We start from the raw sequence: 21,544 nt of genomic DNA, 5'->3' as shown, positions 1-21,544 counted from the left end.
AGATATATAACAAATTTCACCCATTTAGAAGAAAACTTTCGCTGTAATGAACATTTGCTCGTTTTCGTTTCTTAATGTTGATTTTTTGTAATGGTTTATTAAAAAAAAAATAAAAACACTTAAGCTAATGCCTAACATAAATACATACCGAATTTAATCGAATTGTTTCTTCACTTCTTGTTTTCGTTACTTTTCTCTATGCATAATTACTATCAATTGTAGGTAATTTGTATTTGCTTTCTGCTTTTTTTCTTTCCAACATTATATTTTCCGTTTCGCTGTGCCTTTGCATTACAATAAAATTTTAATTCGATTTAAGTTTTACAGATTTCTCAACCCGATCTCATGTTTATATAATATAATGTATATATAGATGTGGGTGTTATGTGCATAATTTTATAAGTCAGTTGTGTTTTTGTCTGTCCATCTGGTGCTGCTGCATTTTCTCCTTTTCTCTTTCGATGTCATGCATTGCTGCTATTTTCTTGGAAATCTATTCAGGGGCATTTGGTTCCTCTATTGCTTTGGCTGCTGAATTCAAAACAGGAAGTGGGAGACAGACACCAAACTGAACCAGCAGCTTGCCGCCGACTCTAAATTCGGGATGTTCTGGAAGTCCGCTCGCCGATTCCGAGATATGTGGGTTCTGATACCCAAAAAGTTGATGTGAAAGTAGGACAAGCTAGGCGCGAGATCATGTCTAGGTCATTCTGATTCAGAATTCACGGACGGAAACGCTTCCTACTCCTACCTTTGCACCAATCCAGCATACGCTTTGCTCCACGGGTTACGCGTATAAAGGATGACTGCTTCATCAACTTCAGACACCCAAAAGTATTTCGAGATCTGCAGAGACTCCAAAACATCCGCGCCATATCTATCATATTTTGCGTGTGTATGTGCTGAATGTGATGCTACTTTGGCTATGGCTATGCTAATCAGGGACTTTAGCAGCTGATCGTTCGGGGCTTAAGCTAAAAGAGACCTTCTTTCCATCCTTAACTAGCCTACTTAGTGGGTATGAAACGCGCCTTGACCGCCTGTCCCATCGGCAAGTGCAGCAGTTGCTGCTGCTGCGCCGCCTGCTGCTGCTGTTGCGCCGCTTGCTGCTGCGCCTGCTGCTGTGCCGCCTGCTGCTGCGCCTGCTGCTGTGCCGCCTGCTGCTGCATGTGCTGGTTGATCTGCTGCTGGATGGACAGGCCGCTGACATTGCTGATATGCTGGCTGTGGAGCGATTCGTTGATCTCGATCTTGATGGCCGTGGCGGCCAGCGTTGTCGCCTTGTTCTTGTTCTTCGGCGGACGTCCACCTGGATATGCAACGAAAGGCCTAGTGAGATTGAAAGTGAAAGAGTGAATGGTGAGCACTTACGTTGCCCTGTCGTGTGCTGCAGGGACAACGGCTGGCCGATCATCGCCAGCGGCTGTTGCGACGTCTGCAGCGTGCCCGCCTTCTTGGATCGCTTCGGAGGCGGCAGCTCGTGGTGGGCGTGGTTGGTGAGCAGGTGCTTGGAGAGGTGCTGGCGCACCGCAAAGGACTCGGCACAATTGGCCACCGGACAGGAGAGGTAGCGACCCTCGACATGGCGCTGCACGTGCTTCTTCAGCAGCGACTCCTGGTTGAAGCTGCTCGGGCAGATGTCGCACTTGAACTTGAACTCGTCGTGCATCTTGAGGTGCTGGTCGAGATGGGCCTGCTGCAGGAACTTCTCGTCGCACTTGTCGCACTCGTACGGAAAGGCCAGGCCGTGGGTCTTCATGTGCGTGTGCAGCTGCGACTGCAGCTTGAAGTTCTTCTCCGGACAACGCGGACAGTAGTAGCCGGTGACCCCGGCGTGCGCCTGCAGGTGCTGGTTCAGCGAGGTCACCTGCGTGAACTTCTTGTTGCACACGTTGCAGCAGTACTGCTGCACCTTGTGGTGCGACTTCATGTGGTTGTTCAGGTTCGTCACCTGCAATGCGAGAACATATCGAGTCGTTAATCATAAATCCTCTGCAGCTGGATGTCTGGCACTGACCTGGGCGAAGCTGCGACCGCACTCCGGTTCATTGCAGACGAAGGGCCGTTCGCCGGTGTGCAGCCGGCGGTGATTGTTCAGATTGGTGATCTGCGTGAAGGTCTTGCCGCAGTCCACGCACTGGTATGGCCGATCGTTCGTGTGGATGCGTTCGTGGTTCCGCAAGTTGGCCGCCTGCGTGAAGCCTGCAAGTGCAAGAGGTACCACGGATTGTCCATGGATTGTCGTCAACAACCAGATGATGTGTGCGAACAGCATATAGACTCACCTTTTTGGCAGTAGGTGCACACAAACTTACGCTCCGCCGAGTGATTTCGTATGTGCGTCATGAGCGAGGATTTGCGCGAGAAAGTTTTGTTGCATAGCGGGCAGGAGCCCTCCTCGTTGAATATCAGATCCACCTGGAAGAAACAAATGGAGCATCAGTTGGAAAGGGCTTGCCATCCCCACCACGGGTTACCTTTCATCAGAAAGTTATGTTTTATATGATATGCCATATTACTTTAATACAAACTACTATAAATTTATAGGAAAAACCTTTTTCTAAGCTGTACATCATATATACATATAGTTCTAACGATTAAGTAGCCAAGTGGACATCACTGTGCCACTATCGCCCTCCCACTCCCACTCACGCTCAACAAGCTGGCGGCCAAAAGAACGGATTGCAAATTCCCGTGCGAATTCAGTTTGTTTATTGGGGAATCACTTGAGTTACATTTAATAATTTTCACGATTTTTTTATTTATTATAATTATTTGATTTATTTTCTGCGTGCCACGCACACCCACACACCAAAAGCGCCAACTGAAAATGAATTTTTTCCGCTTTACACAGCGCACAAAAACGACGAGCTGCGTCGACTTCTACGTCGACGTCGACTGAGCAGATATTAATGGAAAAAGAAGCACAAAATATATGTGTATATACATATATCTATATATATATATATATAAATATAAAGGAAAACAAGAAAATGAGCAGTGCGAAATGTAGCAAGTGGAATAGAAAATACCCTCACGCCCAACACTTTTCTAACCCGTTTGTAATGCATATCTGTTTTGCCCACCGTTTTTAATCTTCTATAAGAACTTCCCAACACTACTCCGTCGACTGTGTGATGGAATGAGACTGTACTGAAGTCTATCTTTTGAAATTGGTGTAAATATCAGCAATGGTAGTAAATAGTATCTAAACATGTCTGAAATAGAGCATTCCCAAGTCGTCACAACGAAATTTTACATTTATTTATACATTTTTTTTTTTGCAATTCTCTGTTGCATGATGGAAAAAGAAAGGCAACAAGAACATGCAAAGAAACGGCGAAATAAGAAGCGAAGAAGAAAAGCAGCGGCTATGAATGTGCAGTGTGTCCGTATGTATTTATGTATATGTATATGTAAGCCTTTTGTGAGCGGGGGAGTAGTGAAATGTAAGAAAATGAAGAGAAAATAGCACAACAATAATAAACAAGTGCAGCAAAAGGAGCAGGAGTCGAACTCCCTGGGGAGTAAAGCCCACTTCTAGTTGATGGGGGTCTTCAAACCCCCATAATTCCAATCGCAATGCATCTACTGGGAATTGCAGTGAACTCTGTAATTAGGTTTAAATTGGTCATTTTTTTGAATCATTTATAGTTTGATGGGCAATTGCATTGATTGATTCAAAAATCATTGAACACTTTTCGTGGGCTATTAAAAAATACGGTTTAAATTTAAGTTATATACAAGTTATATGTACATATACGTTTATATTCGAGTTGCAAATAACAACGACCTTCAGTTATTTTTCCAACTTTATTTACATATCTCCCTTAGTAAGCCCTTTGCAGCACTGTATTCGCTGCCACTTCTGTGCCATGCCCCTTGCAACACTGCACGTAGTGCAAACCACTCACTATGCCCTTTGCAACACTCTCCCTGCTTTGGTGTCCCAATCCCTGAAAAGGACTTACGTCTTCGGAGTCGTCCTGCGACTGTAGGTTCTCGGAAGAACTGGATGATTGCATTTGCTGCTGCTGCTGTTGTTGTTGCTGTTGCGAGTTCTGATGCTGCTGCTGCTGCGGATTCTGGTGCTGCTGCTGCTGCGCGATGGCGTCGCTGTCGCTGGAGGAGGCCGTCGACGAGGAGGTAGCCGCCGCTGCTGCGGAGGCGGCAACTGCGGCCGAGGCAGAGGCAGCGACGGCTGCAGCGGCCGCCGCCGACTGATGGAAGTTGGAATTATTTGTCAACTGCTCCGAGCAGCGGACGCACGTGGGTATGCTATAGCCGGGCACCTGGAACAACTGTAGGGCGGGGAATAGAATAGAACAGAACAGGACACGTGAATTAGAGAGTGCTTCCAATTGGAAAAAAACCCAATAATGCTCTTTATTTATTGTGGCAACTCAATCTTATTCCACACATACCCTCCCCCTCCCAAGCCAACTAGCCCTTTCTCTTTTCCGCCAACTAGAAATAAGAGCCAAGAAGATAAACACACACACACACACATGGAGAGCGAAAAAGAAAGAAAAGAAACTACAATAACAACAGCACCAGCAGCTCGTTGCTTTGTTGTTGTTGTTTTCATTTCATGTTATTTTTTTCTTCGGTACAACGTTTTGTTATTCTTTCGCTTTTTGTTTTGCTTTGCCGCCGCTCTGCCAGCGGCGGCGGCAGAGGCGTCGCCCACATAAAAGGGGTAACTAGTAATTGTTTAAATAATGAACTAAAAACCAAGCAGAGTTAGATCTCTTTTGTTCATTCGATTAACCGCTTAACTTTAAATCTTTCGCATGTCGATCATAGCTTAGATGCCCAATAGTAACCCCCACTCACTAAATCAACGCGCAGCCACTGCGGATTTGGCTGCCTTGGCGCAATTTCTGTCATTTTGTTTTATTATGTATTTCTTTTTGTGCGGTTCATGGGCGGCGGGAGGGGGTGAAGGAGGGGGGCCTGTTCGGGGGAATAGGTTGAAAAGGAGTCAAAGTGAAAAGCGAGTGGCGAGCGTAAGCAAAATGTAAAAATAATATTTTTTCAAGTTGTCGGCTTGAACAACTTTTCGGGCTGAGTTGGCTAAAAATAAAAATTGTTCAGCAATAGTTTGGGGTCGCATGTGTGTGTGTGTATTTCCTATTTCTGTGTGTGTGCGTTTGCATGTGTGTGGGGAAAGGGGGGCAATGCGCGCGCTTTTCAACCCCTGCCCCCCTGCACCAACAACCCGCCCGCACAATAACAGTAGCGCGAATTCAATTGTTTAAACTCCACCAAAAGAAAAAAATCAATAGAAATAACAAAGTGTATATACCTAAATCATATGTGTGTATATCTTTTTTTTTGTTAACATACCGTTGCCGTTTGGAAGCACAATCTACAGATGGTGTCCATTATAACAGTAAATAAGGAAGAGGATGGGGAGCAGGAGAAGGAGGATGCACTTTGTTGCTGACTTTTGCCCCCTCTGCGGTCGTTGTTGTTGTTGTTGTTGTCGTCCTTCTCCCTCGCAATTTACCGCTATCTTTACCGGTTAACATTCAGCGCCGTTTTTGTTTTTCGTTTATTATTATTTGGTTCGTTTTTTTTCTATCTTTTTCCTTTTCCTTCCTAATATAAGTTTGTGAACACGATCCAAACGATGTGTGGTTGTATTTGAAACTAACTTTTTGGAGTTTGATTTGCCTTTGGATTTCGGTGATCGCTTTATGGCATATTATGATGGCAAAAACAAAAAAAAAACTATAAAAATGATATAGAAATTTGATTTATACGATATTTTCGTGGTACACACACACACGCGCGTTGTTTATGTTTGCCTTGCACTTGCACATACAAGCAAATATGCGGCGCTGTTGTTGTTGCTGCTGCGAAGTTCTGCTTCTTTTTTTTGCTTAATTCCTTTGCCCTTTTTTTGGCGTAGTTACACGTGAAAAAAAAACAAACCAGCGCGTTCGAATGCGATTTTTTTTTGTATTTTACAATTCACGACGAAGTTTTTGTCCGTCGTCTTTTTTTCCCTTTTTTTGGGGCCCGATGTTATTGTTGCGCTGTATGCGTGTGTCGTGTGTGTGTATGTGTGGGGGAAAAAACGAATACGATAAGAATTCGCGGCGATATAGTCGCGCTGCTCTAACCCACAGGTTGGCTTGGCCGGTGCTCCTTGGCCTGGCCTATCGATATTTCTATCGATTTCCGTAATCGAAAACGAGGCGGCTAATGGAATCGTTGTTAAAAACAAGTTTTGTAATATTTATTTAATATTTAATTGCAACTGCGAAAGATTTATTTTACTTATCATAGGCTATTTTATTTAAAAATTTAACGGTGTTTCTTTAGGCATACATGAAATCATGAGCTTTATTTTTCAACATAATAAATATAAAATCATTTTACAGAACAAAGTGAAACAAACAAAATACAAAACTTTCACAATAATTAACCAAACTATGCTAAACGATTGGTACAAATAATAAACACTTTAAATTGCATACTGTTCACAATATTAAATCTACTGTGTAATCTAATAATAAAATAAAGTGGACCCTTTTTTTTTTAAATACAGTAGACAAATGTCCAGAAAAATAGATTAAATACGAGAAAGGAGAGCGGAAAAACGAATCTGGCTCGACTATCAATCCACATGGCTATTTCCTGGGGCGTTAGCGTGGTCCAGCCACTCAGATCGATCTCCTCCTGGTGCCCCGCACTCTCCGTTCGGTTATTGTTGGTCAAAGTTTGGCTGCTGCTGGCAGCACTGATCGCTCCAGTGGACTGGGCAGACCCCATGGATCCAAAGGCACTCTCCACAAAGTTAACATCCATCTTTTGGACGCCGCGGCTGGTCCTCTGCTGATCCAGAACTTGGCCCTCCTTAATCGTGGTGATGGGCAGATTGATGGTTAGGTAATTGTTGAAACCGGTACCGCCCAGCGAGCCAGTATCCGCTGTCTTATGCAGAGCCGTGCCCGAAAAGGATCTGGATCTGGCGTGACTGCGTCGTCTGAGCAGATGCGGCGATAGAGTTGACTTCAGGATGTGTTTGCTGTTCAGTTTCTTGACGGGCACACTCTTCTTACGACGCCAAATCGTGTTGACAAAGGCGAACTCCACCATGCTGCCAAATATGAAGATGGTGCAGCCCAGGAACCACACCTCCGACACCTTGATGTAGCTAACCTTTGGCAGGGTCTTTCCCTGTGCCGAGGCCAGGGTAATGAATGTCAGCAGGGTGCTGGTGCCCAGTGTAATGCGTGGCGGCGCTTGATCCGCCTGCAGCCAGAACGATACCCAGGATATGGCCACAATCAGCATGGAAGGCAGAAAGTAATCCATCAGGTAAAAGCCAACCACTCGCGTCAGGTGAACCGTGAAGCTGAGGGAGCTGTAGTTGCCGGCAAAGGCTCCGTGCCGCAGGTCACTTAAATCGGCATTGATCACCGTCTCGTTCGACCAGGAACGCTGCAGCACAAACTCGGTGAGATGCAGTGCCCCATCGTAGGTTATCGGACGCTTCTGCTCCCAGTGGAGTACCAGTTCCGACGTATTGTACATCCAGCTCTCCAGCACCGTCGAGCAGTGCTGCTCGTCGAATGGGAACTTCTTGAGGTTGAGCCAGCAATAGAGTGTGGCCTTGATGCGATTCGAAACGATCACAGTGCCATCGGGCGATATCGAGGTGAGGATGTCCTTCTCCGTAAGGCCTGCCAATTAGTTGCAATCAAGTACGAGTCTACTCCAGACTCCACCGTTACTCACCCAAAATGCTGGAGTCGCGCTCATTGGCGAGGAATATGTGGGGCATCCAGAGCGAGTTCCTCAGATGCTCCTCGCCCAAAATCGGCTGCCTGCGCTTGGGACTCACGTTGCGAAAGTTGAGACGCGGATCGAGGTATCGCATTTGGAGGAGCGCATAGATCTTGAACTGCAGATCGTGTGCCTCCAGGTTCTGCATGAAGTAGATGTAGGCGCGCATATAGACGTCCACCGGTAGCCGCTGGCCAGTTTCCGAATAAGTTATGGGTCGTTCCAAGCGATCGTAGCGGCAGCCATGGGTTAAGCGGTCCAGCAGCTGTGTTTGCGACAAACTATCTCCATCGTCCAAGGTGGGGCAATCCTCGTCGAGCGCGGCGGCTCCGGCGTAGAGGCAGTTGAGCAGAATCGATATGATGAGCGACCAGTCCATTATATTAAACTACGCTATAAACTTAAAAATAAAGCCACGCCAATAAAATCCTAACGGTTATTTCAATATGGCGGAACAGTGCTGTCACTGTTAGCACTGCTAACTTAGCAGACATGTTACACTACACTCAAAATATAGTTGTGCACTTTAATCAATAAAAAAATGCATGCAGTTTAAACCTAGAAGCAAAAATAAAATTAATTAATACATTGATAGACAATATCTTAAGTATATTGAATATCTTGATTAATGCCCTCTTTCAAAATCATTTCAGTGTATCGTTCGCCCAACAGCACAATGTTAAATTGGACAGCACCAAACGTCATGTTAGCAGCATGTTACGCCTAACAGCTGCTGGCGAACATTATGTTAGTGTGCGCGCCAAATTCGAAATTCTTTTCCAGTCAAACACGAAACTCCTTAACGTCTTTACTCATTTAAGTTTTTATTGATTTTATTTCACTGCTGCACTTGTCATAAATATACAATCGGGTATATTTCAACATTTACAAAGTTACGCAAGTTTGGTTTGGGTTTTTTTTCGTAGTTTTCTCTTGTAGTTTAAACATTTATTTAAATTTATGAATTCGAATTCATTGATAATATGTATGCATAGTTTAATACTCCACTCATCCATTTTATGCTTATTACAATTACAAAAAAAAACAATTACCTAGATGTAGTTTCATATATATATTTAAATATATATAGTTTTATGTGTAGCATATTTATTTCGTATTAAGTACATATTTTGTAATTGTTCTAAGCTTGATTTACGTATAAAATGTGTCTTGATTAGGTATGGGTATTGTGGATTATGTAGTTGCGTTCTGGAGCTCCCTGCTTGCACACATTAAAAAGGGGAATTTCTCTATTTAGTCGTACGTTAAGAAAATGTAGTTTGAAAGTGAAGGCTCAGATTTCTTTAAATCGAAATGCAGTTGTCTGAACTATTAAAACGTCAACTCTTGGCGGTGATCCACCCAGAAGTTGTGTACAAATTCCAAATTGGCGAACAACTTAAGTGAATACGTTAGGTAAATGTAAATTGGCAATATCACTTACGAATACCTCTAGGGATTTCAAATAATCGGAAAAGGACTCAGGAGTATGCAATAATAAATGTTCAAATTTATCACAGCATAGTAATAAAGCCCACATTGAAAGCTTTCCAAATCCCTAGAGTTTAAATTAATACATACGATCAGCGAACTCCAACCAATCGGTTGCTGTTCTATATGCATTCTTTACTTAAATCCGGGTCGCATCTCTTACTACATTGACTAGTTGTTTCCTCGTTCCTTTGGGGCCTCTGTTTACAATCGGTCGATCTGCTTAGGTGCTATGGAAATGTATCTTCGCAATATATAGTATGTACAGTGATAGTTTGCCTTATGCTACGATCTTTTTGCTGGTCCAACGGGACATATTTGTTTTTTATTGAGGGGGGGAAAAACTCCCCCATTATACATACACACACACGCACACTTATTACTCTTCTTATGGCATATGCACCCGCACAATATTTTTGGGGGGCAGGTCGAAAAAAAAAAACAAAAAAATAGTCATTACACTTTACAGACTATACCGATTCGATCTAGGGTTTTAGGACTATGTCTAAGGCTAACCGCTAACTAATACTGATCCGTCGAGTAAATACTTTCGTCGTTGGCGTTTTTAGATGCGCTCCCTGTCCACCTGCGTCTCCTGCAGCTCCAGTTCCGTTTCCTCAGCGAGCGTGTAGACCCCGGAGGCATTCGCTCCCGTTGGCGTGTTCAGGACATCGAGGAGCGGACTGCTCAGCGAGGAGTAGCCCAGGCCCGGGTCGCTGCCGTGGGCAATGCAGCTGTTGCCGGGAGTGGTCACTTCGCCGGAACCGGGCATTCCCGTCGAAGTGTTGGCGGGCGTGTAGGCGGGGGCGGGGGTGGGTGCCAGGCGGGCGCCATTGGGGTCCATTGTTAGGATGGGCACCAGCTCGTGGTTAACGTAGTCCTTCAGCACCAGCGATGTGGGTGTGTCTGCAAGAGGAAATATCCACATGCATTAGCAATACATACAAAAAAAAAAGGAAAGAGTTCCTTCGAGCCGGATTAAGAAGACAATTCGGCTGGGAGGACCATGCATTGAAACCAAATTGTTAATTTGGTACATTTCAGCAGAAGCGCTCACCTGTCACCAGGGTCTCTTCGGTGGGGTTGCGCTGGTAGAGATGACCTCGCTTCTCGTAGTGTCAAGACGCCGGCACATAATACTGGCTACCCTCCTCGTGCGCCACGTCCATCATCGATCCACCAGCACCACCTGCACCACCCGACACACTGCCGCCGCCGATCAAACCGCCTCCCGAGTTGGCTGCACTCGTCTTCTTGAACTCCACCACAATGCGAATGCGATGGACGATCTCCTCGTGTATGACATTGAAGCACATGGCCGTTAGGGTCATGCCCGACATTATGTAAACCGAACAAAACCAGGTGGTGGCGTTCGATTCCCGGCGCAGTCCCGGCAGCATATCGCCAAAACCGATGGTGGACAGGCTCATGAAGCAGAAGTATATGCCATCCAGAATGGGCCAGTTCTCCAGGCGATATAAGACGGCAGCACCGAAAACGATGTAGATGATCATCATGGAGAAGCAGAGCAGGATGGGCGCCAAGATACTCAGGCCGTGCATGGAGCCCCTGGACTCGCTGGCGCTGAGCGAATCGATGTCCCCCAAGCCACCAACCGATCCACCCGGACCGCCGGCATTCGGCGGCGGTGCTCCAGCTCCGGCATCCTTTTCGGGCGTGGCATGAAAGACATCCCTCACGTAATACGGCTCCTGCATGACCGCCTGCTGCTTGCGTAGCTCCTCCTGCTGCCTCTTGCGCCGCATCCGGCGCTCCTTTTCCGCCATCCGCTTCTCGTCGTAGCAGCAATAGCCACAATTCGAGCAGAGACAACAGCACAGGGCCTTCGAGAAGACCTCGCGGGCCACTCTGGCCAAAATGCTGCCCGTACTGCTCAGGTAGACCAGGGTCAATGGGATGCCAAAGAAGGCGTACGCCAGGGTCACGATCCTTCCGAGCGTCGTTCGCGGCGCCACGTTTCCATAGCCTGATTTGTGAAAAAAGAAGTAAACTGGTTAATACTCTTTAATTCCTAGAGACTTCGGGGAAAGAAAATAAATAATCCGGATCGAAGGACCATGTTAAAATGTAAAGTCACCGCGTTATATATTTCCTTTAATTAACTTTCCCACTTTTTGTATGGTTATTAAGAGATTTCCCTTTGCAACAAAATTTCCGTTAACAATTTTCGTTTTTGTTATTTCGTTGCTGTTGTTGTTTTTCACATTAATTTGCCAGAAGTCAATTTGTGCGACTCCCTCGAGAGATCCGACTTATTGACATTACCCAAATGAGCCGTAACTTCACATATAAGCCCGGTAAGCCCCCAACTCCCGACTTTCCGTCTTTTCGCCATTTTTGCCCACGTTGTAAAGGGCACCAAAAATAATTAAGCTGGCAGAGGCAATAAAAATGCTTAACAAGCTTAAGGCCGGAAATTCCCTAAGGAAGGTAGAAAAAAGGAAAACAGGGGGCGGGGGGAAACAATTGAGCAGGTGGGCGTGGAACACACACGCACACACAGGTGTGTCATGCATAAATTTGAAAATTTCTTAATTTTATTGTTTTCTTTTTTCTCTCATTTCGCAGTCGGCGGTTTTGCGATATATGTTTCTTATTTATACGTGGGCGTGGTTTATTGGTTGCCGCGTCTTCTATTTTTTTTATGGCACAAATGTTGCCCCCGGAGGAAGTGAGTCATTTGAGATTCGAAGGAAGCTGTGGGAGAAAACGAATCGAATCAATATGGGGCTATCACATGTGGCAGGGCTCAAGTGCCTCCGGCAGTCGGTCTAGTGGAAACGGAGCACTTTTTGGGGGATGCACAGCGAGAAATAAAGTTTTATTCTGCACGCTTCTATAATGGATCTACAGTCATAGTCCTGCTGTTTTTCTCTGTGCACGGTGGTGTTGTTCCCTCGAAATCAGCAACAGTGACTGAAACAGGAAGCGGATTTCCAATACCTTGGTAACCATGTAATTGCGTTGACAGCAAATTTAAATGAAATCCCCCTCTACGCAGGACCAAAATGTCAATGTGTCACAAAGCAGACGACAGCTCAGCATCCCCCGAAAGTGCCACTCCCCCCCATCGATATATCTATATCTATATCCCTTTGGCCGATCCCCATCCCAGCACAGTGGGCCACTGCTGTGCATGGGGGGCATAAATCAATCTGGTTGCAAGATTTTCGGCAACACTTTGCTGATTTATTTGCACCACTGTGCCCGGCATCCAGCCACAGATCCATCCCACCACTCCCCTGGTTAGGTTACTCCATCCCACCACCCATGGCTAATAATATTGCCATTGACCCGACTCGAGGGGGCTGTAAAACTCAGCTGTCGCGCTGTCAATTTGCTGGGATATCACGGAGTATCACGGATAACGTAAGGAGTGGCGGGGGGTATTCGGTGGCATCTACATATTTTATTGAAAGATATTGAAAGATTTCAATATTGAGTAGGATTGGCGTACTGAATGCTGGCTTATAAACGAAAGTAATAATAATTATTAGTATTACTAGAGCAAATCACCTTAATGACTTTGAACGCCACAGAGTTGCTTTGCGATAGATACTTATCGAATATGCAAATAAATCGCTCCTGGTGTTTATGGGCTGTACTTAGCGATGGGGCACTAAGCCGATAGGCGAGTGAATTATTTATCGAATATGCGTGTGTGGCCAAGCAAATACAATTACCCGCTCCCAGCCAAAGCACACACTCCAGCCATAAACAACTAGACCTAATCTGCCTCCGACTTGGACTTGGACTTGGGCTCATCCAATCCAAACCCCCTACCCCCCCGCGCTCATTGAGGCCCATTTGTACATCGATGGTCCTTCGGTTATGCACACACATAACACAAAATGGTGGAGCATAAAACGGAATCGCTGGGCCCCAAAGATGCGCAATTGATGATAGTGGATGTGGAAATGGAGCCTCAGTCCCATTCTCATTGGCTCGCTGTGTGTGTGTGTGTGCAAATGGAAAATGAAATTTAAAATTATTTTGCAACTAAATTACTTGTCTTATTGCCGTCCAGGGGATTGGCCGATCCCGATCCGGGGTCCTATTTATTGTGCCAGCGACAGCAGAAGGCATCTCGAGGAGCGAAAGGAGCGCCAGTAGCAGGCCGACTATAAATTCGCATTTATGCCCAAGACAATCATAGAACTCACGCCGGCAACACGGATATTGCCAGCTAAATAGGGCTCAACTAACTGATACTCTCGAAAAATGGTAATGTATCCAAACCGAACGTTCGCATAATACAATATAGTTGTTCGCTTAAATTAATTTTAAGCCTGAATTGTATATGTAATTATGACTATTTCTTTTTTTTTTGGCCCCTAAAGGAACCTAGCCAATTTTAAGGCCAAAATGACTGCGAACATGGCGCTGCATTCAAGTGCTCGAGTGGCTTAGTCCTTTGGCCAGAAGCACGGGCCAATAATCATAATCATATTGTTCGGGCTGCCCGGCCAAGAACAATGAAGACCTGCTGGCCCGCTTGCTCTGGCCAAAAAGTAAAACAAAAAAAAATAAATAAAAATAAACACAACCCACAAAAACAATAATAATAATAATAATAAGCAGGGACAAGGACAAGGAGTGGGTGTTGGTGGTGGAATGGCAGGATGTCATGTTAATATAAATGTCCCGGCAGTCCTGCTGACTAACGCAATTGCAAACTGCCCCGCCCCCTCACCACTGCCGCCCCTTTCTTTATGCACACTTGCAGGGTCGGGTGTGTGTGAGGGGGTCGGTTTTCTGGCCCTATATTTGCTTTCTGGCCTTTTGGCATTGGCATCAACTGCCAAGATCAGCAGAAAATTTTTGCAAATTTTATTTTATAGCATTTTCACAAGTGGAAAGTCGTGTCGATGTATCCCTGCATATATGTATATGTAGGGCGGATATAAAACCGAAGAATGCGAGTGTGTGTGTGTTGGCCATTCGGGCTAAGCAAATAGCTTCGTTTGTTGTTTTGCTCTATCAATATTTGACTTTCGGCTTGGTTTTTTGTCTCCACTCGCTTTTTTTTTTCTTTTTTTTGTTGGGCCTACGAAATTACCATCCAAGTGAGAGGGAAAAACGTACACGGCATTTTACTGGGAAATCCGGCAAGTGGCTCTGTGGCAGCCCAGGAAAAATCGAAGGAAAAGGTGCGGGCAAGCACCCTGCTGATGGATGAATGTTTTGGGGCTTAAAAGTTTAGGCCCTCCACAAGCCAATATTTAAAATTGGCCAGAGTTTCGTGCCGCTTGCTGCTGACAAATGCCAATTGAGAAATCCTCGACAGAGTCAGCAATCGAAGACTTATCGAATTAGTTTCGGTAATTGAAAGGACGAGCTGGAAATCCATTACGCAAAATCTATTGAACGTACGACGTTGGAAAAATGCTAAATTATATATTTTAAAGAGCTGATATCCATTATCTTCGCTTATCCGATAGCCAGATGCAATCCCGGCGATAAATAATCGATGTCTGGCAGCGATAACCCTTTAAGCCCGCACATCAATCAATTACCACTGCAGTTCTTATGGCCCAAATTACTCTGGCTCCGTTGTGGAAGCTCCATGCACCATGGATGTGACCATGGGATCGCATCATCATCAAGTTCCCCTCGTCGCTACTCGAACCCGGAGGTTACTTTTGGCCACCGCTTGCACACCGTTTTCAGCCCGTTTACATACCCCCATACTTTTGGACCCCCTTTTGACCACTCCGCTATTCTCCTTGGTTGCCATCAACAACAGCAGTTGCTGCGGCCCCAAATGCACTCATGCGATGGTGTCAAAAGGTGTACGGGTCATGCCCGTAGCCCCCATAGCCCCATAGCCCCATAGACCCCCATCGCCCCAATCCATTTTGCCATTTTTATACACCGCCAAAAATGACACTCAATATATTATAAATATGCTACCCAGTGAAATGCGTTCAACTAACTGCATTATATCATAAAATAAATCGCAAATTTCAAGCTTATATGAAACATTTTTGAAATAGACATTGATAGGAAACCGCAATTTGTTTGCACTTGAATTTTTGTAAATTTCGAATCATATTCTAGGGCATTTTTTGCAGTGTGCTAGCCCCTTTCAGCCGCTTTTGCCTTTGGTATCCTGCAAACACGAGCGCACTCGCCATTCAAGTAAAACAAATTTCCGTTGCTGGAACATCAAATTTATGGCCCACAGCCATGGATAGAGTGGGGGTCATTGTTTCCATCTCCATTGTGGGGTCGGGGGTATCCAAAGTCCTCCCCTCCAGCCCCGCCCCTCTTTGTGTCTGTGAAGGCAGAAGGCCACTGGCACTTACCAATTGTGGTCAAAACGGTCAGCGAATACAAAAACGCTTTGGCAAAATTCCACTCATGCGGCGGCCCTCCGCCCACTGCCACGCCCCCAACGCCTCCGGCACGATGATGGTGATAGTGTGTGTGAAGGAGCACGGCTTCCGTGGCCGGATTGTTGCTACCCGGAACACCAGAGGCGCCCGACGAGGACGACGACGACGACGACGAGGAGGAGGAGGGGGCGTTGGCCACATCGTCGTGCGATAATTGCAGCATAACATCCTCGTTCAGTCTCTTGATTAATTGGTCTTGAAACTTGGCTATTTCAAGTGCGGCTAATCTGTGAGGGAGATAGCGATACAGAAAGAGAAAGAGAGGGAGTATGAGTGGGTCACGTCGGTGAAGCATACATGAAATCAAGTATACGCCCAGTTTGCTTGCATCAAGTATACGCACGGGGTAACCAGATTAAGTAGATCAAGTCTACACTGCTATGTTATCTTAAATACTTGTTTTAACTTATTTGCCTAAAATTGTTATTACTTAAAAGCACTCACTTTGTCCAGTTCTCCTTGTAGAGAATGTTGAGCGAGACGGTGATGTCCCAGATATTCTCGATGGTCCGCTGTCGCACATCGTAGGTGTCCGGCGAGAGGGCGAACTGGGGCATTCCGCCCGCCTCCAGATCGGTGGCCTCCATGCCGTCCAGGCCGTAAACAAAGTCGCCACTGGATGCGGGCTGGCCAAATGGATTGAGGCCGCCGGCACTGGCGCTTCCGGGCAACATTCCCTGCGCGGCGACAGCTGCGGCTGCAGCGGCCATCGTGTCATTGTCGGCATGACGTCCCTGTACCGCCTGATGCTGCTGCTGCTGCTGCTGATGTGGTGTCCTTTGCTGCTGCTGATAGATACTACTCCCGATTCCCGCTGCACCGATCCCGAGGCCAGCCAAATTGCGCTTGGTGCTGGCCAGCGTGTGCTGCTGATGCAGCAAAGCCGAGTCCTCGTTCTCGATGGTCAGGAAGATGAAGGAGCCTGCAACGAGGTGGCGAACAAAAGCCAAACATCATCAACACTGCCAGAAACTGAATAGTTGGAACTCTTAAGAGCCACACAAAGTAAGCTAAAACTGGTTCATCAGGATTTGGAACCTTCTAGCTTAACAGCAAGTTAGTAACACATATTATAATTTATTATATTATAATAATAGACTATAGATAGTTAGATTTTCCTTGCCGTGCACGTCGTGTGGCAAAATCCCCAGCCGAATATGAACTCAACGCTAACTCATTTGTTTCCTATATGGCCGAAAAAGGATGCAGGTGGCGAGGAGATAGGGCTCGGGCCATAAAGCATCTTGAAGGTGTTGCAATCGTTGTGAGCCAAGTTAAGAGCATCCTCTTTCAACCACACCGTTGAATGGCAGGATTCTCGGCCATGTTACGGCCAATTTATGGGGCATTCTAAAGTGAAATGCTCTGGGAAGTGCAAACTCCATTTAATCTACTCGTAACTAAAATAGTTTAGTATGTTTACATACTGAAACTTGTAGCCCTTGTTTTTGGGTCTCCTATTTTTGCAGCAAATCGATAGAATTTCCACAGGCCTCGTTTCTTTTGGGGCACGTCAGTGTTGATTCCTGTCACTCATTTAATGTTAATGCTCGCCAACTAATACACACGCTCGCCTGTCACACATTTTGTCAAGTTTTTGAAAAGTTTTTCGCCTGCCTACAACAAAGTTGCCATTTATTTTTCCATTCACGCCCCTGGAATGTGTGTGTGAAATGAGCAGTTGATGTCCTTGCCAAAAGCCAACACATGTCAAAGTTGAGAATAATACATGGATGGATGGTGGAAAATCGGATCGGATCGCAGTAAAATGCCAAGATGATGGGCACTGAAATGTGGTAGTATTATTGCCAAGGAAATCGCTCTGGAAAATCCGACATGGAACTTTATTGAGCGGAAAATGAAAATGTATAGGTAATTATGTATTTTTCGATAGAAATTGTTTATATTTTCTATCACTAGCAGTAAGTTTTTGAACTTGAAATGAGTAAATGGTTTCATATTGGCGGCTTTTCCAACTGCAAAGGCTTCAATTTAAATGGGCTTGTAACTTTGGCTTGAACAAAAATGTGCGGGGGTAAAAGTCATCTGTCATGTGTGTGTGCGTGTGTGTAAAGTGACGTCACCGGTCTCACGCACGGCCTAGCGAAAGTTAAATAATTGTTTGTGTCATTTTGATGATTTCCTCCTAACAAGGGACAACTTTTTCGCCCAGCTGTCGCACGCACACACACACACACACACACGCACACACAAGTGCGAATTTTTCGATTTGTTTAAAGTATTTTCACATGTGTGTTGTGTTTTTCCATGTCGCCGCTGTACTGATGTTGCTGATGTTGTTGCTGTTGTGTCTCCCACCATCGCTTGTCAAAGCAGCCGTCACCGTCAGAGAATCGGAGATTCGGAGAAAGGGGCGGAGAGTCGGAGAAAGCGGCTGAGATTCGGAGCAGGATTTCCGGTGGCGGGGAATTGGGAGGGCGGAGTCCGCGTCAAGTGTCGCCTTTTGGTTTCCTAATACCCGCTCATAAACATGACTGCGCTATACTTTCATGCCAATCTCTGCCCGAAATGCTGCTGAAGTTCACTTCGCACAGTGGTTGTTTTTGCACAAATTCCCAATCTTAATTTTTTTTTTCAATATTATCTTTTCAATAAGCAGTAAGTAGCTGCATGGGAAATTGATGAAGAAAAGCTTTCATTCGGAAAAATTTGGCGGTAGTGTTGGGATGAACATATGCTAGTGTCCACTGTACCGGAAATACACGCATTTCCATGAGAGTGCGAGTGAAACATAAGTTTTGGCGCTGCGGCCGCCATTTTGACGTTTGTTTTTTGGGCGGCTGGAGGGGAGGATAGGGGGCGGTATGGCAGCGAATGATTAATTAAATTTATCACGTTGTCGTGCGGCGGCTTGGGCGGCTTGGGCGGCGTTCCCGCCCCATTTCTGTTGTTGGTTAATTTAAACGTCGAAGCCTGTGACAAGATACATTAAGCATCCTTGCAAACAGTAACGCCATCCACTAGTGTAAGCCCATCCGCATTCGCATTCGCATCCGCGTTTGTATCCGAAAATGTATCTCTAGATCTGTATATGACACACGCGCCGCAAAAAGGAGCAAATGAGCTGGGCGCGTGGCCGAAAGAAGATGCCGCGTTAATTAGGGTGGCCGCAACAATGAAATGCCAACTGGCACAAACAGACAGCGGATACAAATGATATGTGAGTGCCTGTCACGCACAGTGCCGCCAACTTGGCTAGTGGGGCAGCTGCTTCGGGCCAAGAAACTATAGCCAAACATACTATATATATGTCATTCAAAAACACCAGCAAGTATTTCCCTTAATTACGCTATGTATCTAAATTTGTAGCTTCGATTCAATTGATGTATCTTGAAATGATCGATTTCCAGTTCCTAAGCACAAGTGGTTGAAATGGCAACTCTGCCTAATTAATTAAATTAAATTCGCTCGCTAATTTATTGAATTAATTAGTCCAACTTAATTCGGATTCGCGCTTACCCAGAAGTGTGTAGGCGAGCAGCAGCATGCAGATGCCCAGGTTTGTCAGCAGGGCGGACCACACCGTTTGCGAGGTGGCCTTGCGGCTCTTCTTCTTCTCCTTGCTTCCGTATCCGGGTGGCGTCTTTCCGGTCTCACCAGCACCAACACCACCGCCGGCGGGGCCACCACCTGGCCCCGAACTGAAGCAGGAGCACCAGCCCTGCCGCTTGCGCTGCCGTTGCTGCTGCTGTTGCTGCTGCTGCTGCTGCTGGTGTTGCTGCTGCAGCTGGTGTTGCACCTGCGCCTGGGCCTGAATCGAGGCCGCCTGCGGATGGGCGGGTGTCAGCGGCTCCTTGCGGCTGGGGGGCGTGGCCATCAGTTGGAGCGGCAACAGTTTCGCATTGCTTTTGAGCGTGCCGCAGTTGCTGTTGCTGCTGCTCATGTTGCTGCCGCTGATGTTGCTGTTGTTGCTGCCGGCGGTGCTGCCAGCAATGGAGGTCAGCGGCGGATGGGGCAGCGACATGGAGAGCGGCAGGCTGGGCGGCGGTGCCATCATGTCGCTCACATAGCCACCCGCCGTGGGGTACTTCAAAATGCCCGGCGGCGCCATCGAAGTTTGGGCCAAGGACACGACCACCTGCAAAAGTTCACAGATGTCAAAAAAAGTGCGCAATTATACAGAGATGTCGTATTTTGAAAAGCTAATACTTTTATCGAGAATACGGTTTAAATGGAATTAGTTTCGATGTGGACTACTCACTTGACCGCTCTGGCCGCCCGTCTGGTTGGCCACCTCAATGTCCTCGAGCGTGGGCATGGGCAGCAGGGGCGTGGTCTTGAAGGTCGTCGTCGCTGGCGGCGGAGCGGGCAGGAGGAGCGGGGGCAGCTGGGCGGGCGACATGCTGGGCAGGATGCCGATGGACACATAGTTGCCGGCCGTGCCGCCGGCGGACGAAGTGGGCGGAATGCCCCCACCCATTCCGCTGCCGTAGTGCAGGGCTGTGGGGGCGGCCATGGAGCCGGTGGGCGGGGCAGCGGTGACGGAGGACGCGGCGATTGTGTGGGCGGTCAGCTGCGAGGGGGGCGGAGGCGGCGCCCCGTTTTGCATTGACATCGGTTGATCCGGGTTCATCTTGCATTTGGTCGCTGTTTTGCCCGGTCCTTGCCTCGCGGTTCAATCAATCAATCAGACGATCAATCAAGCTGCGGATTGAAGAAGGACAAGCCAAACTTAATGGTTGGGATAATGGATTGATCTTGTGTCTTAAATGTTTCTAAAAAGGGGATGCATTCAACTTGAGTTGCATCGAAAATGTTATAAATAATTTAATTGCATTCCCATTTGCGGTTTTGAATAAACATTTGACATCCAATTGGCTTGCTGCCATTTTTGTTTTGAGCTACACACACACTGGCTAAACTCTAAGCCATTTAGCTCGGCATTTCGAATTGCTTGACATAATTTTCTGCTAAAATAGGCAAATAGATACGATAAACCGATTTGGTATTCCGCCCCGATGGCCAAGGCAATCGCTTACAATTCCGTCCAAAATCCGCAAGTGCCGCAGATGAAAATCGCATTTGGGTATTGGGAATACCCGGAACTTTGGGCCTTTTGCAGGTGGAAGCTGAATCAGTTGAGTGCGGTTCATCAAAGCAATAATTAACAGGCACTAAAACACACACAAATCAGAATGCTGAAGACATTCCCATTAATTTGCACAATTGAATGCTTTTCATTAAGTTGCAATTACTCGAAATTAATCGCTTTTGCCAAAATGCCCAAAAACTGACGGTTCGCAGGGCGTGGCTCACTGGGTTGATTCGATGGGTGTTTCCATGGGCAAAGCCTAAGCAGCTTACGCTCCCAATCATCAACTCTGCCATCGACGATTGAAGTTCGCTTTGATTGAGAGGCAGGGGAGCGTGGAATTTGTTTAGTTTTCACTTCGAATGGCCAAAACTTGCTACCAACTATTGAGGTGAAGAACATTATTAGCCTGGAATTTCAAATACAACTAGCTTACTAAATTGCTAAAATTCCTTAACTTAAGACCATGTACTATGCAGCATTTTAAGGATATGCGCAACAAATCGCCCGAAGGCGAGCAGGCAAACGAAGGTGCGGCAATTAAGGACGCGCCCAAGGACACAAGGACAGCATATTTGACTTGGCCCTTGAGTTGTTTTCTGTGCAACACAACAAACACGGCCCACCAACACGTTCCCGAGGCTTTTCCAACGCTTTCCTCGCTATTTTCCATGCGAAAGGAAGGCGGTCAAAAGGGCGTCAAGTGGCTAAGACAAGCGGCGGCAAAACAAAAGGTGGGAAAAACAACAACACGAAGCGCAGGGAATTCAGCTCAAGTGCA

The 21,544-nt window shown here is 46.3% G+C and overlaps 3 protein-coding genes across 4 annotated transcripts in view; all 3 read right to left on the bottom strand.

The window, feature by feature from the left end:
• Nucleotides 1-61: 61 nt before the first annotated feature.
• Nucleotides 62-6,100, bottom strand: LOC6725136 (gastrula zinc finger protein XlCGF8.2DB). 2 transcript variants are annotated; one of them, XM_016173427.3, is made up of 6 exons: nucleotides 5,350-6,100; nucleotides 3,972-4,301; nucleotides 2,286-2,418; nucleotides 2,018-2,202; nucleotides 1,372-1,951; nucleotides 62-1,309 (listed from the first exon to the last, which is right to left on the bottom strand). In XM_016173427.3, exons 1-6 carry the CDS (start codon nucleotides 5,386-5,388, stop codon nucleotides 1,008-1,010), a joined length of 1,569 nt encoding a protein of 522 aa, XP_016038107.1. In that variant the 5' UTR covers nucleotides 5,389-6,100; the 3' UTR covers nucleotides 62-1,007. The 2 variants fall into 2 exon arrangements, with proteins under 2 accessions (XP_016038107.1, XP_016038108.1); XM_016173428.3 differs by lacking the exons at nucleotides 3,972-4,301; nucleotides 5,350-6,100 and adding an exon at nucleotides 2,653-2,824.
• Nucleotides 6,101-6,324: 224 nt separating this feature from the next.
• Nucleotides 6,325-8,270, bottom strand: LOC6725135 (pH-sensitive chloride channel 2). Its single transcript, XM_002106125.4, has 2 exons — nucleotides 7,753-8,270; nucleotides 6,325-7,697 (listed from the first exon to the last, which is right to left on the bottom strand). Exons 1-2 carry the CDS (start codon nucleotides 8,177-8,179, stop codon nucleotides 6,550-6,552), a joined length of 1,575 nt encoding a protein of 524 aa, XP_002106161.1. The 5' UTR covers nucleotides 8,180-8,270; the 3' UTR covers nucleotides 6,325-6,549.
• A 1,785-nt stretch (nucleotides 8,271-10,055) lies between these two features.
• LOC6725133 overlaps nucleotides 10,056-21,544 on the bottom strand; it is a 63,341-nt gene continuing 51,852 nt past the window's right edge. Inside the window, exons 3-8 of the mRNA XM_039297385.1 lie at nucleotides 19,933-20,375; nucleotides 19,191-19,809; nucleotides 16,155-16,632; nucleotides 15,621-15,937; nucleotides 10,349-11,278; nucleotides 10,056-10,197 (exon numbers count right to left, since the gene is read on the bottom strand). Coding sequence (XP_039153319.1) covers nucleotides 10,410-11,278; nucleotides 15,621-15,937; nucleotides 16,155-16,632; nucleotides 19,191-19,809; nucleotides 19,933-20,304 — 2,655 coding nt within the window. The 5' untranslated portion in view covers nucleotides 20,305-20,375 and the 3' untranslated portion in view covers nucleotides 10,056-10,197; nucleotides 10,349-10,409. The remainder of the gene's footprint in view (nucleotides 10,198-10,348; nucleotides 11,279-15,620; nucleotides 15,938-16,154; nucleotides 16,633-19,190; nucleotides 19,810-19,932; nucleotides 20,376-21,544) is intronic.

The sequence above is a fragment of the Drosophila simulans genome, chromosome X (genome assembly GCF_016746395.2).
Source record: "Drosophila simulans strain w501 chromosome X, Prin_Dsim_3.1, whole genome shotgun sequence".
NCBI lineage: Eukaryota > Metazoa > Arthropoda > Insecta > Diptera > Drosophilidae > Drosophila > Drosophila simulans.
This window is presented reverse-complemented; position numbering and strand designations above follow the sequence as displayed.